The sequence below is a fragment of the Bufo bufo genome, chromosome 2, assembly GCF_905171765.1.
Source record: "Bufo bufo chromosome 2, aBufBuf1.1, whole genome shotgun sequence".
Classification (NCBI taxonomy): Eukaryota; Metazoa; Chordata; class Amphibia; order Anura; family Bufonidae; genus Bufo; species Bufo bufo.
Window position 1 is genome coordinate 281625353 of NC_053390.1, and position 16358 is coordinate 281641710.

The window sequence follows — 16358 nt, forward strand, 5'->3', positions numbered from 1 at the left end:
GGAGGTCCTGAGGGACATATACATAATTTGGTGAATTAATAAAGCTGGGCACATACAAATAGGGGAAGTTCCATAAAACTGGAGGTATATTTTAACTGCAACACTCAGAAAAGAAATACGGCACCTTGACAGCTCCTTCTGTCTCCATAAACCAGCGGCGAAGCATGGACTGGATGTGTATGTCGCTGAGCTCACTATTGGCGTGAAGGATCTCCCTCTTCACCACTTCCTCCAGGAGGAGGCGTCGCAGTCTCCAATACAAGAAAGTTCTTGACTGTTTCCACTCCAGAATATCCTGATGTTTAGAAGAGAATAAAATGTTTGAAATCCGACAGATTCTATCACAGATATACAAGGTTAGGTACAAAGTATACTTGTCATTTTGTTACAAAAAAAAAAAGTCTAAAAACACAAAAAACATCAGTGTCAGGTAAAACTTTAGAACTTTGCTATACAATTTCATTTAACAAAAGTTAGAACTATGTTGTTCTTAACTGTAATGACTCCTTTCTCTTGCATTCTCCCAGGGGTGTCATGTAGATCTGCAAACTTCACAGCAACCTGGTGGTAAATGGGAAGTAGCTGTTCCTCTCTCGCCTTCAGCTTATTTTCTAAGCCCTTACGCTCCAAATCTGTCAGCTCAGGAGTACCTAAAGAAAGTTAAGAACATGTGGTAAATTCCCATAATGTAGTACACAAGGGATGGACCTCTCAGATACTGTATTTACCAAGCTGTTCTACAATCTGGATATAAATTGGGTCTAGCCGCCTCATGGTCTTAATGAGGTCTTTCCTTCTGAAACGGATCTCCACTGTGCCCTCTGCTTCCAAGACACCACCTCTACAAGACAGAAAAGATGCTGCTAAGTCATGTACTATTACAATATTATAGAACTCTCAAATACACTTGCAGACACACCAGTGTATTACTTATAAATTACTTATATAATTTTATATTCCTTTATAATTATTATAAAGTATTACTTATTCTAGGGAGAACAATTTGGTACTAATAATGAGCATGTTCACTGCCCTAAATAACTTTAAAGGGCATCTGTCAGCATGGTTATATGTGCCTACATTGCTGAGAAAAATGAAGTTTTAATATATGCAAATTAGCCTCTAGGAGCAAAAGGGGCGTTGGTTACTCCTAGACGGTCAGCTCTCTGCAACTGTCGCTCCCTCTGCATTTTGATTGACAGGTCCTGGCTTGAACACGTTTACACAGCCTGGTCCTGTCAATCAAAGTGCAGGGGGCGCAGCAGTTGCAGAGAGAGCCGAGCCTCTAGGAGAAATGGCAACACCTCCGTTTCTCCTAGAGGCTAATTTCCATATATTAAAACTTCATTTTTCTCAGCAATGTGGGCACATATGAACATGGGACCAAAACAGATGACTTTAGCTACCAAGTGCACATCAGGTCAGCCAGTTTCATAGGTACAAATCTGCTGACAGATGCCCTTTAAAATGTTTAGCCATTCCAAACAATGTTAGAAACATGTTACCAAGACTTGTTACAGTACTAGCCTCAACTGGAAGAAGACAACTTCAGGAAAGTCAGAAGGACAATAGCTTGGGTTAGCAAAAAAAACAAAAAATGGTTCTTTGCTGGCGCTGTCATCAAGAAGAACAGAAGCAAATAAAACTAAAAAATTGTTTACGCAGAAAAAAAAAAAAAACTAAGTGTTTCTGGGCTGGACATGTCCCCCTCATCAGGTCATCAAAAATCCTACTGGTTTCTATAGAATAAGAAAAGCTATAGGTAGCTAGCTGCTCTCTGCCCTGGCTAACAGGATAAGGGTCCCCATTACATATGGTAAGGTTTACCCACCTACTTTCCTTGTCTGCATAAAGCTCCATGTACAGAGGGTTGATTGTAGGGTCAATGACAACCCATGATCCTCCTCTTAGCTCAGCATATGGTGGAATGTATACCAAAACAGGCTGCTTGAATTCTCGAAGGCTGTCCAAGATGTATGCTCCAAACTTTAGAACCTGATCATACATATCTGGAAAAGGCAATATATACTTACATGTTTTTCAAATAATATAGAGAGAACAGTTACAGTGAGAATTATGGTGCTACAAGCTTGTCACTAGTTCAACAACATAAAACTAGATTTTTGCATTTATCGTAAAATCTGTTTCTCTTCCGTTCATTGGAGGACACAGGCTTGACCATGGGTATAGCTATGGCCACTAGGAGGCGGACACTAAGCACAACAAAGTGAGCTTCTCCCCTTCAGCTATACCCTTCCTACAGGGACTAAGCTAAATCAGTTCGTGCAAAAGCAGTAGGAGAAGCAAGACAAACAAACACACAATGTACAAACCCAGAATCACACAGGCCCGCCCGGGCCGTAACAAAACAAAAGAATGGGTGGGAGCTGTGTCCCCCAATGAACGAAAGAGAAACTGATTTTACGGTGAGTGCAAAAACTGGATTTTTGTACTCACCGTAAAATCCTTTTGTCGTAGAATGCATTGGGGGACACAGCATCATGGGGTATATGCCCAGCTGCCACTAGGAGGCTGACACTAGAAGTAAAAAGTGTTGGCTCCTCCTATCTGGGCTATACCCACTGCAGATGCAGGAGCAAACCAGTAGGTAGAAAAGCAGTAGGAGCACAAGACAGAGCTATAAGGCAACAAGTCCTAAACCAGAGAGAACCAACAGAAAAAAACTAGCCACAGAGGGTGGGATCTGTGTCCCCCAATGCATCCTACGAGAAAAGGATTTTACGGCGAGTACAAAAATCCAGTTCTCTCTTGAATGCATTGGGGGACACGGTACCATGGGACGTCCTAAAGCAGTCCACAAGGGAGGGCAGAAAAACAGCCATGCAACGCAACTAACTCACGGCTGCTTGCAGAACCCTGCGACCCAAACTGGCATCAGCAGAAGCCAAGGAGTGGATGTGATAAAATTTGGAAAACGTATGGACAGAGGTCCAGGTGGCGGCCTTGCAGACCTGGGAAGCTGAGGCCTGATGTCTAACCGCCCAAAAAGCCCCGACCGCCCTAGTGGAATGAGCGGTCAACCGAAAGGGAGGAACACGACCCTTCGCAACATAGGCCTCCTTAACTGCCAACCTAATCCAAAGGGATATGGTGGCCTTGGAAGCTTGCAGGCCCTTGCGAGGACCCTCAGGGACCACAAAGAGGGAGTCCGACCGGCGGAAGGACCCAGTCAACCGAAGATAGAGGCGAAGAGCCCTAACAACATCCAAACGGTGAAGAGAACGCTCTCTAGGATGAGAGGGGTTAGGACAGAAGGACAATCTCCTCATTAATGTGGAATGAGGATACCACCTTAGGGAGAAAAGAAGGGACCAGACGCAGAACCACCTTATCCTGATGAAACACCAAGAAAGGGGATCTGCAAGAGAGCGCAGCAAGTTCAGAAACTCTGCGAATAGAAGTAATCGCCACAAGAAAGGTGACCTTAAACGAGACAAAGGAAAGAGAAATATCCTGTAAAGGCTCAAAGGGAGAGGCCTGAAGAGCGTCCAGAACAATGTTCAAGTCCCACGGTTCCACAGGAGGACGAAAAGGCAGAACGCGGTAAGCGACCTCCTGCAGAAAGGTTCTCACTTGGTGGCGAGAAGCCAGGGGTTTCTGGAAAAGAACAGATATCTGACTCTTGAGAGAGGCCAGCCAAAGCCCACCTGGAGGAAAGACAAGACTCTGGGAATAGAAAGGTAGAGATGGTGAAACTAAGCAGCCTCACACCAGGAAAAATAAGTCTTCCAGGTACGATGATAAAATCTGGAAAACTGGGGCTTGCATGCGTGGAGCATAGTCTGGATAACAGACTCCGAGAGACCATAGAACCTCAATAACGGGGCCTCAACAGCTGCCGTTAAACGCAGCTGATGTAAACTCTGGTGGAGTAGCGGACCTTGGTCTGGTGGAGTAGGGAATTGCCTTGAAAGAGGCAACCATCAAGCCCAAAAGCCGCATGCACGTCCGAAGAGGTAGAGGGGACGGCTTGCGAAGACGAACCACTGCATCTCGGAGACCCACTACTTTGTCCTGGGGAAGGAACACTCGACAGAGGCGAGTGTCTAAGGTCATGCCCAGGAAATCCATTCTCTGGCGGGGAACCAGGGAGGACTTGGGATAGTTAAGCCGAAGGGCAAAGCCACAAACTGGAAATACAGAGAACCCACCGCAAAGGAACCGCTGATGGGCCACGGCAATGGAAATATGGAGTGCCCCCATGTCCTGTATGTTGATGGACGACAAAAATTCGCCCTCCTCCAGGGAGGCAATCACCGACCTGAGCGACTTCATGCGGAAGTGCTGGGTCCGAACAAGGCCGTTGAGTGCCTTCAGATACAGGATAGGCCGGAGGGAGCCGTCCTTCTTGGGGACCGTAAATAGATTTGAATAAAATCTCTGGAAGCGTTCCGAATCGGGGACTGGAACGATCACTCCGAGGGATTGAAGGGAATGAATGGCCCGGAAAAAATCTGCCGCCTTTACGGGAGACTTGGGGGGACGCAACATGAAAAACCAACCCGAAGGAAGAGTGGAAAACTCTATCCTGTAACCGGAGGAGACGATCTCCAGGACCCATATGTCGTACATGCTTGCACGCCACAACTCCTGAAAGTCAAGCAAGCGCCCCCCCCCCCCCCCCCATGTGGTAAAGTGCAGTCATGCAGAAAATGTTTTTGCAGACTGGGGCTTTGAAGGCTTGGGGCGAGAATGCCCTGACTTCTTGTTTGAGCGGGAGGAAGAGTCCCGAAAGGAGCGAAAATCTTTGGACCTTGAAGCCGCCAAGGGAGGGCGACGAGGGCGGTTCTGGGGGAGGAGGAAGCTTTTTCCTCCCGTGGCCTCTGAAATAAGCACCAACAGCTTTTCACCCTGAAAAGGGAGAGAGAGATCAGCGCCTTTTTGGAAGCCGCATCTGCCGCCCATGAACAGAGCCTTCCTCCAGTGGGGGAGAGGGGAGAGAGCTGTACTTACCCTCTGACATCTTCAGGCGCAGCAGGGTCACCCCATCAGCAGACTCAGCACGGGCCCCGTGGGAATGCTGGCAAGCCACTGCGGAGGCAGTAATAGGTACTGGGTGACCAGCGGTACCGAAGTACGCGCCCGCAGGGTGTGCAACTAAAGTGGCAGCCCACGATGGAGCACCCACCTGCAGCAGGAGAAAATTCTGCATAAGGCTCCCTTCACAGGTCCGCAAATGGGTCCGCATCCGATCCGCAATTTTGCGGAACGGGTGCGGACCCATTCACAGTGTGCTGTCCGCATCCGCAGAGCGCGGCCTCGATCTTCGGGTCCGCAGCTCCGCAAAAGATAGAACATGTCCTATTCTTGTCCGCAGCTGCGGACAAGAATAGGCGTTTCTATAGGGGTGTCGGGCGGGTGTGTTGGGGATCCGCAATTTGCGGGTCTGCAACACACCACGGACGTGTGAATGAAGCCTAAAGAAGAAAAAAAAAAAACATGAAGAAAAAATTAAATAACAAAATAGCAGCAAGACCTGCAGGAAAAAAGCAGGTCGTGTCTGCCTCCTATAGACACTAGAAAAAAACTGGTTTGCTCCTGCATCTGCAGTGGGTATAGCCCAGATAATTTGATTTTTTGTACTCACCGTAAAATCCTTTTCTCGTAGTAGGCATTGGGGGACACAGCACCATGGTATATGCCCAGCTGCCACTAGGAGGCTGACACTAGAAGCAAAAAAAAAAAGTGTTGGCTCCACCCAGATGGGCTATACCCCTCTGCCAGAGCCGAGAGAGATCAGTCGGTACAAAAGCAATAGGAACGCCACACCGAACCAAAAACTGAGAAGCCAACAAGTCTTCAACGGGGGAAACCCGACAACCAAACTAGGCAAAAGCCGGAATTGCAAACAAGAAGAAACTCAAGAAGGGAGGGATCTGTGTCCCCCAATGTCTACTACGAGAGAAGGATTTTACGGTGAGTACAAAAAATCTAATTTTCTCGTGCATGGCATTGGGGGACACAGCACCATGGGACGTCCCAAAGCAGTCCCCGAGGGTGGGAAGAAAAAAGCGCCATGCAACCAATCTAAAGCACACCTGCTTGCAGAACCTTGCATCCCAGACTGGCATCAGCAGAAGCCAAGGAATGAATATGGTAGAACTTAGAAAAAGTGTGAACCAACGCCCCGGTGGCGGCCCGGCAGACCTGGGAAGCTGAATCCTGATGACGCACCACCCAAGAAGCCCCAACCACCCTAGTCGAATGTGCGGTCAACCTGGAAGGGCGAGCACGCCCCTTTGCGACATAGGCTTCCTTGACGGCCGACCGAACCCAGCGAGAAATGGTGGCCTTGGAGGCAGGCAAACCTTTACGAGGTCCCGGCGGGACCACAAAGAGAGAGTCCGAAGACGGAAGGGTTCCGTGAGGTGAAGATACAGGCGAAGGGCCCGTACCACATCCAGGCAATGGAGGGACTTCTCCCGTGAGTGAGAAGGATTGGGGCAGAAGGAAGGAAGGACAATCTCCTCATTAAAATGAAATGAGGAAACCACCTTCGGGAGAAAAGAGGGAACAGGACGCAAGACCACCTTGTCCTGCTGAAACACCAGGAAAGGCGAACGGCAAGAAAGCGCCGCAAGTTCGGAAACCCGGCGGATGGAGGTGACAGCCACGAGGAAGGCCACCTTAAACGAGAAAAAAGACAGAGAGATCTCCGCCAAGGGCTCGAAGGGCGATGACTGAAGGGCGTCCAGAACGAGATTCAGGTCCCACGGCTCCACCGGGAAGCGGAAGGGAGGGGCTTGGCGAGCAACTCCCTGGAGAAAAGTCCTAACCTGGGGCCGCGAAGCCACAGGCCGCTGGAAAAGGCCAGAGAGGGCCGAAATCTGACCCTTGAGAGAAGCCAGGCGAAGACCCTTATCAAATCTGGCCTGAAGGAAGGCCAGAATGTTAGGGACAGAAAACCGGAGAGGGCGAAATCGACCAGATTCACACCAGTCAAAATACGCTCTCCAGGTCCGATAGTAAATGCGGACCGACTGGGGCTTGCGAGCGTGAAGCATCGTCCGGATGACCGAGTCCGAGAGACCACCGGACTTCAGGACCTCGGTCTTAACAGCCACGCCGTCAAACGAAGCTGATGTAAACTCGGGTGGAACAGAGGGCCCTGGGAAAGGAGATCGTGCAGAAACACCAGATCCGCATACCACGCCCTGCGGGGACAATCCGGAGCCACCAGGATCGCCGGGACCCGGGGGAGTCCAGTGAGACAGCGCCAGGAAAATCGCCCTGAGTTCCAGGACGTTGATCTGCAGGGAGGACTCCTGAACACATCACAGACCCTGGACAGTGAGGGACCCGAAGACAGCCCCCCAACCTGTGAGGCTGGCATCTGTGGTGATCAGGGGGAAGGACCGGCCCAGGGACACCGTCCGAGGGTTCAGCCACCAGGAGAGATCCTTGCAAAGCTCGGGAGGAAGGCGGATCCGGCGATTGAGGCCTGCCGGAGACTTGTCCCACCTGGACAGGATGAACAGCTGAAGGTCCCGGGAGTGAAATTGGGAATAGGGAATGTCCTCGAAGGAGGCCACCATCCTGCCCAGGACGCGCATACACATCCTGATGGTCAAGGGAGACGGGTCACGGAGACGAGCCACCCCCGCCTGAAGAGAGGCAATCTTCTCTGGGGGAAGGAACACCCACCCGAGGAGAGTATCGAAGATCATGCCCAGAAAAGGCATCCTCCGGCATGGGACGAGAGAGGACTTGGAATGGTTGATGAGCCACCCGAATTCGGTCAGAGCCGAGAGGGTGATGTGTAGGCTGGACAGGTTGTCCTCCAAGGACGGAGCCCGGATCAAAAAGTCGTCTAGGTAAGGCACCAATGCGATCCCCCTGGCACGGAGAAGTCGCCAGCACCTTTGTGAAAACCCTCGGGGCAGAGGCCAGGCCGAAGGGCAGGGCGACGAACTGAAAATGAAGAGAACCCACCGCGAAGCGAAGGAACCTTTGATGGGAGTGGGCAATGGGGACATGGAGATAAGCATCCTAAATGTCTATGGACGACAAAAACTCGTTCTCCTCCAAGGAGGCGATCACCGACTTGAGGGACTCCATGCAAAAACGACGGACTCGGATGAAGTGATTGAGCTCCTTCAGGTCCAGGATTGGGCAGAGCGAACCGTCCTTCTTGGAAACCGTGAACAGGTTAGAGTAGAAACCCTGAAAGCGTTCCGAGTCCGGAACCGGAATGATGACCCTGAGAGAGCGAAGGGAACGAATGGCCCGAAAAAACTCGTCTGCCCTGGCGGGGGACTTGGGGGGGCGACGTCAGGAAGAACCGTCCCGACGGAAGACCGGAAAATTCGATCTTGTATCCGGAGGAGCAAGCGCCCCCCCCCCCCCCCCCTCACCTTGACCAGGGCCGAGCCATGCGGAAGGTGGCTTAGTGGACTGGGGCCGAGCAGGTTTGGGCTTGGCATGCCAGGAGGGCTTGGCCTTAAAGGAAGGCCTAGTGGACTTCTTGTCTGGTCGGGCAGAGGGGGCCCGAAAGGAACGAAAATTCTCCGTCCGCGAGGACGACCCAGGAAAACGACGGCGGCGAGGCTGGTTTTGTGGAAGAAGGGAACTCTTACCGCCAGTGGCCTCAGAGATGAGCTCCTCCAAACGTTTCCCAAAAAGCTTCCCACCGAGGAAGGGAGATGAGAACCTTCTTGGAGGCGGAGTCCGCCTCCAAGAACGAAGCCAGATGGTGCGGCTTATGGCCACAGAGTTAGCGGCCGCACGGCCGGAGCGGCGAGCCGATTCCATAGAGGCATCACAAAGAAACTTGGACGCCTGGTAGATCTGAGAGGCAAGCACGGCCAGTTCCCCTTGGACAGAGTCCGGAGGTAAGGCTCGGATAAGCTGTTTGGCCCAGACCACGCAGGCTTTGGCCACCCAGGAAGCTGCAAAAGCAGGACGGATGGCGGCACCCGCTGCTACAAAAGCGGACTTGGCCAAGGAGTCGACCCGCTTGTCAGCGGGATCCGACAAAGCCACATCAGCCACGGGAAAGGTAGTGGCCTTCGCCAGGCGTGCCACCTGAGGAGGAACCGTCCAGAGGTTGACGGATTCCTCAGAAAAGGGGTAAGGGACATCCGAGGCCTTGGTAAGGTGAAGGCGCCGATCAGGGTGACGCCACTCCTTAGCCAGAAGTGCGTCAAGATCCGCGTGGTTAGGGAAAACCACAGCGGAACGTCTGGAACAGCGGAAGGACACCGACTCCTGGGAGGAGGAAGAAGGATCGTCCTGCACATGGAGCGCGTTCCGGACGGCTTTAATGAGATCCTGTATGGCCGCAGACATGGCCAAGCACCGCTCTGATTCAGAATCAGAGGAGTCCCCAGGAGCGGCGGAAACGGCTGAAGAGGAAACCTCGCCCGTCTCAGACTTATCCAGGGAGCGATCCGAGGAAGCTGAGGAAGAGTGGGACCCGGCCGAGACCCTACGAGGTCGCTTACGGGACAGAGTGCCAGAGCGAGAACGGACGTCCCCAGCGTGCGAGTCCCTGCTAGAGGCTGCCGCAATCTGAGCAGGCAAACAGTCCAGTGACTGCGCCAGGGATTGGGAGAGGCTGGCAAGGTTCCCTATGGCTTGGGACAGGGTAGCAGCCCATTCCGGAAGAACCGACGACAGCAGGGGCGGCCTGGGCGGGTCTGGAGTCAAGGCACTGTGCGCAGAGGGAGTTAGACTGGCCGCATGGAAACTTCTTATTACAAAGAGAACATGCATAATGAGTAGAGATCCCGGCAGGGGGAGTGGGGTCTCGACCAGAAGATGGAGCCTGCAAGGAAAAAAGTCAGCCAAAGGGCTGCCTACCAGACCCAAGGTGCTGTGTCCCAGAAAGAGAAGCAGCCGCAGAGCAGGAGAGGAGCAGCAAGATGGCGACCGGGTGCAGAAGAGGAGAAGGAGCCGGCAGCAGAAGATGATGACGCCCCACGTGACCAGCAGAGCCCGCGCTGAAAGAGGATTGGCAGGAGGAAAAAAAACCCTCCCAGGGCTCCCCCCACGGAGGGGAGGGAAAAAAAAAACGAGCCCGGGAAGCCAGGAGTGGGCGGGAGTGAAGATCCTCCCCACGTGACCTGGGGCCTAAAGTAGATGAGCGCAGCCGGAAACGGACGCGCGCAATCGCGGAGGTGTCCGGAAGCGGCCGCGGGACGGGAGGGACACAGCACCGAGGGAAACAGGCGCCTGGCCCAAAGAAGCACCCAAAATGATCTCCCATAACGAGCAAGTGAGGACTTCCAGGGTCAAAATACTGGCCCCAGAACAAAGGCATGGGCCTCCTTGCAGGTACCCCAGCAGAGATGAAGAGAACCCACCACTAGGAGAGGGGAGGATGGGCAGAGTGGAGGTACCACTGAAGCACCTATGCGCCTCCAGCTACTAGGGGCCCATGAGTGGAGAAAAGAGAGAGAGGGAGGGGGCTACAGGGCCCCCGCAATGGATCTGGATCCCTACTCACCTTCCGATGTCTTCAGGCGCAGCAGTGACCACCCCTTCGGCGGATTCAACACGGTAACCGTGGGACTACCGGAATTCCACTGCGGAAGCAGTTTTAACTGGGGACTGGGTGGTTGCCAGGTACCTGAGTACGCACCCGCAGGGGGGCAACTAAAGTGGAACACGATGGAGCCACCCCTGCAGCAGGTCAAAACCTGCAGAGAAAAAAAAAAGTGAAGAAAAATAAAAAAAATTGCAGGATGCCCTTCGAAAAAAGATGATCATGTCAGGTCATGTATGCCTCCAACGGACACTAGAACAAGACTGATCTCTCTCGGCTCTGGCAGAGGGGTTAGCCCATCTGGGTGGAGCCAACACTTTTTTTGTTTCTAGTGTCAGCTGGGCATATACCCCATGGTGCTGTGTCCCCCAATGCAATCTAGTTTTTTTCTCATCCGTATCATTGGGGGACACAGGCTTAACCATGGGACGTCCTAGAGCAGTCCTCAAGGGTGGGTAAAACAAGAAACCCTCCGGCCAATCAGAGAACCGCTGTCTGCAAAACTCTACGCCCCAAAGAAGCGTCAGAAGACGCGAAGGTGTTAACTCTATAAAACTTTGAAAAAGTGTGCAAAGACGACCAAGTCGCCGCCCTGCACAACTGAAGACCGAAGCCCTATGATGCACCACCCAAGAGGCCCCCACTGCCCGAGCTGAATGTGCAGTGACCCGGAATAGAGGTGCCCGGACTTTAAGACGGTACGCTTCCCCAATGGCCAAGCGAATGCATCAGGAAATGGAAGCCTTTGACGCTGCCAGCCCTCGTCTCGACCCTCTGGAATCAGAGCAAACAGAGAATCCAACCTCCAGAAAGATGATGTCTGGGACAGATAGATTCTAACGGCTCGCACCAAATACAGAGTGTGGAGCGCCTGCTACCGAGGATCTTCTCATTTAGATGGAATGCCGACACCACCTTCGGAAGGAAGGACTGAACAGGGTGAAGGACAACCTTATCTTGATGAAGGATCAGGAACGGCGACCGACAAGACAGAGCTGCTAGCTCCAAAATCCTTCGGATCGAAATGATCGCCACCAAGAATGCCACCTTGTAAGACAGGTACCGAAGAGACACCTGCTGCAAAGGCTCAAATGGCGAGGAGTGAAGGGCGTTAAAGCACTAGATTAAGATCCCACGGATCCAACGGAGGACGAAAAGAGCAACATGCGCCACCCCCTGCAGAAAAGTCCGAACCACCGAAATGGAAGTCAAATTCCGCTGAAAAAGAATAGATAGGGACGAAACTTGCAGGAAAGACAAGTCGCGGTAAAGAAAACCGCACAGGAGACAGCTGATGCTGCTCACACCACCTAAAATAGGACTTCCAGGCCTGATGGAAGACTCGGGAAGCCGATGGCTTCCTGGCCCTAATCAAGATCTGAAACCACGAGCCTTTAGTACGGCGGCCTCCACAGCCACTAAGATAAAAACGGATTTAGCTTAGTCCCTTTAGGAAGGGTATAGCTGAAGGGGAGGAGCTCACTTTGTTGTGCTTAGTGTCCGCCTCCTGTGTCCCCCAATGATACGGATGAGAAACATAATTACACTATGGATAGTTTACAGTACTAGTAATAGTTTCCCATGTTCAGATTCACATTCCAGATAGATCAGCATATTAGTTAAATATACAGTTGCTGTAATTACAGTGTTTCCCACTTACCCTTCATACCACCAGAGAATCCCCTCCAGTTGGCAAAGATGATTAAGGGCAGGCCCTCACGGTTGAAATCTCTTACAGCCTGAGCAGTTTTAAATGCTGAATCTGGGAACCATACTTGTCCAGCCTGCTGGATTATCTAAAAAACAAAACCAACCCACCATAAGACTCCTTGTTTTAGCTATTACTGCACCGTAGCTTAAAATAAGGAAAATATACAATAATAGGTAAATATATAAGAGGACTTATGCAGTGGCAAGCATTCACTTTATGGCCTTATAAACAGAGTATAACTTTACAGATCACAAAGATGACAGAAAGCACCTTAGCTTCAGATTCTAGGTTTGCTGGATCAGCTGGTACTGCCATCTCTACAGTTCGGGTTTCCACAGCAATAACCCCCACGGGTATTCCTCCTAATCTAAAAGTCAAATCATACATGTCATGTCACCTGCAAAATCACGCAACTATACTATTCGTTCTGACAAATGTCAAATGGTAGCACTGTCTCTGTTGTCATACCTTGCGCGTCCCACCACTACAGTCTGTGCCCAGCGATACATGATCTCCTTAAAGCTTCCATGATCAAAGAAACCACTCTGCCATGTCCCTTTGACACCTAGAGAGATATAAAGGAGTTGTTTTAACAGTAAAAGCGATAACAAATTATGACTAAGAGGGGTATATAGCCTGTGGACATACTAGGATGAGGTCTTCCGGCAAGCATCCAGCGGGGATCATAAGGAGCCTTCGTTGGCATAAACTCAATATGACGGTCAATTGGGTCAGAAGGTGAGATGATAGGGACGGAGCTCTGTTTGTCCTTCAGATATAAGTAAACACATATATGTAAGTAGAAGTATTATTATCCTTTTCTTTTTTTAACTGAAGTAGAAGCATTATTTTGAACAGTATGTAAGTAAAACTAAAACCATTAGTGAAAACTTCTTTTAATCCAAAATTCATTAAAAATTGCCTTCTAGAGCAGGAGTCCTCTGAAAATAGACAGCAAGTATACAAAGTATATGATGGAACTGAAAATCAGTCACTGGATATCTGAAGTGAATTGGCAACTCACTGTGAAATGTAATTGATCTATGAGACAAGTGTCTTACCTTCGGCATATAGGAGAGCCACTGAAGAATGGTATATACTCCCTCAAAATCATCAGGGACCATAGTGTGCGACACCCCGTTATTACACATAATCTGCACTCCTCCTAACTGGTTATTTGAGGTATACACTTCACGACCAAGAACCTAAAACATAAATGAGTTCCATGATAAATATTCTTAAACATTATATTATTATCTCCTTCAAAAAAAGGATAAGAGTAGCTTTCTGAAAATCATTATACAGGGAGGTATTAGAATAAGTGGAAATAGTATTACTTGTTAAAATGACAGCTAGAAAATGTATCACAATAACCACTCAGGAAATACATCATTGGCTTACCTTGTTCAGGGCACCTGCACCAGTCAAAATAATATGGGAATTCTCTACTTGTATAACACGCTGACCCAGTCTCACCAAGTAGGCTCCAATCCCAATGGCACGACATGTGACCTTAAACAAAGCAGAGAATGTGAATGCCGAATATTTTAACCAGAAGTCAATAACGTCTGTGCATTAACAGATCTGATAATCTGATCAGAGATGCGTAAACGACACATTTAGCATTGCTTAAAGGGGTTGTCTCACTTCAATAAATGGCGCTCATCATGTAGAGAAAGTTAATACAAGGCACTTACTAATCCAAAACAAGGAGAGACACTGCTTCCCATAAAAAAGTGATAGCCTTTATAATTTAAAGCGATAAAATATCCAATGACACAGTACAGACACACCGCGTTAGCGTCTACGCGTTTCGGATCTTAAAATGTGGCCCTTTCTCATGTCAAGAGTGAGCAAGGGTCACATTTTAATATCCGAAACGCGTAGATGCTAACGCTGTGTGTCTGTATTGTGTCATTGGATATTTTATCGCTTTAAAGAATATAGGCTATCACTATTTATGGGAAGCAAGGTGTCTCTCCTTTTTTGGGGATTTTAGGCTGATCTGTGCCTCCCTAGGTGATCACAGGTGAACTGAGCCCTTTACTGCTGTTGAACTTTGTAAGACACTTAATAATGTATTGTGATTATCCATATTGCCTCCTTTGCTGACTTAATTCATTTTTCCATCACATTATATACTACTCGTTTCCAGGGATTATGACCACCCTAAAATCCAGCAGTGGTCGCCGTGCTTGCATATTATAGGAAAAAGCAAGTAAATGCCTTAACTGTATTAACTGTCTACATGATGAATGCCGTTTTCTGAAGTTAGACAACACCTTTAAATTAAAAAAGTGCCAAGGTCAAGACCAACGTTTTACACCAGAGATCATAGGCTGAGCGCACATACCATGCTGATGGTGATAATTTCATCATATGCCAGAGATGACTCGCCAGCAATTGTTCCTGATCCTCTTAGATTCTCCACTCCGATTCCTTCCTCTATTCCAATTATGTCAGTCAGCACATACCTGTGGAGCAAGCGCAATGAATGCAATTTCTATGCCAAAAAAGTGTCCAAACAACGGTCTAAGATTCATTAAATGCACTGGCTGCAAGACATAAATACCTGGATTCACCTTCAACTTCCACATGTTCACAATGCACAGCATTCAGAGAACTAATACGAGTGTAGTCCTGAGGCGTCAGATACAAATACTTGAAGCCCTGAAGAGACCAAAAAAAATCCTGTTATTTCCAGTTCTATTAAAGGGAGGTTTCATCAGAAATGATCTATTGTTTAAAGGGAATCTGTCACTAGCATATTAGCAAAATTTTTTTTTAATGAACACATGTGTAATAAAGTACCTTATTTCCATATGTCTTGTTCTTTTTATTGTGAGTCTTGTCATTTCTTCCAAAAAACACTTCTTATGATATGCAAATAAAGCTGTAAGGAGCCCAGAGGGGCGTTATTCTTTGTCCATGGTGCCCAGGAACGCCCCTCTGAAGTGCAGTGCCCGCCTAAATTTGAAAACTAATAACTCCTCTAAGCTCGCCTAAATCGCATCCCAGAGGCGAGGCTAAGTGCGAAATCTCTTTCTCGCTCTTCCTTGGGGGACACAGGAAACCTTGGGTATAGCTCAGCTCCCTAGGAGGCGTGACACTAAGTGAAAGACTGTTAAGCCCCTCCTCCAGCAGCTATACCCTCAGCCTGGAGAGAGAGACTACCAGTTATGTGCCCAAGTAGTTAAAACAAAGGCAAGGATCAACCAAAATAACACCAACAAGTCAAAACACCCGTCAGGGCAACCAAAAACAATGGGTGGGTGCTGTGTCCCCCAAGGAAGAGCGAGAAAGAGATTTTACTGGTAAGTTATACAAAAATCTCGTTTTCTCGCCCAATTCCTTGGGGGACACAGGAAACCTTGGGACGTTCAAAAGCAGTCCAAAAAGAGGAAGGGACCACAACCCAAGATGAATTAAAGCACCGTAGGCATTAAGGCACCGCCACCTGCAAGACCAGGCGGCCCAAAGCAGCATCCGCCGATGCATAAGTGTTCACCCTGTAGAACTTGGTGAAAGTGTGAAAAGACGACCAGGTGGCCGCCTTACACAATTGTTCAGCCGAAGCTCGATTTCGCTGAGCCCAGGAAGCCCCGACCGCTCTGGTAGAATGAGCGGTAACACCAAAGGGCGGCTCCCTGCCCTTAGCACGGTAAGCCTCAGCAATAGCCATCTTGATGAAGCGGGCAATAACCACTTTAGATGCCGCCAGCCCCCTGCGCGGACCCTCCGGAACCACAAATAGAGAATCCGAGCGCCGAAAGGGTCTAGTCACATCCAAGTAGATCCTCAGAGCCCTAACAACATCCAGACGGTGAAGATCCCGTTCCCGAGGATGAGACGGGGACGGGCACAGAGAAGGAAGGACAATGTCTTCATTTAGGTGAAAAGCGGACACCACCTTCGGAAGGAAATCCGGGACCGGGCGGAGAACCACCTTGTCCTGGTGAAAAACCAAGAGGGGTTCTACACAAGAAAGTGCCGCCAATTCAGACACACGCCGAAGAGACGTGATGGCAACGAGGAAAAAAACTTTGCAAGACAACAAGCGAAGGGAAACCTTACGCAGAGGCTCGAAAGGAGAAGATTGGAGAGCCGTCAGCACAACATTAAGATCCCAAGATGGAACGG

At 49.6% G+C, this 16358-nt stretch overlaps 1 protein-coding gene across 4 annotated transcripts in view; it reads right to left on the reverse strand.

The window, feature by feature from the left end:
• Positions 1 to 16358, reverse strand: part of ACACB (acetyl-CoA carboxylase beta) — a 226043-nt gene that overhangs the window by 3245 nt on the left and 206440 nt on the right. For all 4 annotated transcript variants that reach the window (XM_040416600.1, XM_040416598.1, XM_040416599.1 and 1 more), the window contains 12 exons: positions 14791 to 14888; positions 14572 to 14692; positions 13620 to 13730; positions 13280 to 13423; positions 12867 to 12987; positions 12687 to 12783; positions 12489 to 12585; positions 12168 to 12303; positions 1832 to 2009; positions 729 to 841; positions 496 to 650; positions 125 to 295 (listed from right to left, as the gene is read on the reverse strand). In XM_040416600.1, the coding sequence (XP_040272534.1) occupies positions 125 to 295; positions 496 to 650; positions 729 to 841; positions 1832 to 2009; positions 12168 to 12303; positions 12489 to 12585; positions 12687 to 12783; positions 12867 to 12987; positions 13280 to 13423; positions 13620 to 13730; positions 14572 to 14692; positions 14791 to 14888 (1542 nt within the window). The remainder of the gene's footprint in view (positions 1 to 124; positions 296 to 495; positions 651 to 728; positions 842 to 1831; positions 2010 to 12167; positions 12304 to 12488; positions 12586 to 12686; positions 12784 to 12866; positions 12988 to 13279; positions 13424 to 13619; positions 13731 to 14571; positions 14693 to 14790; positions 14889 to 16358) is intronic.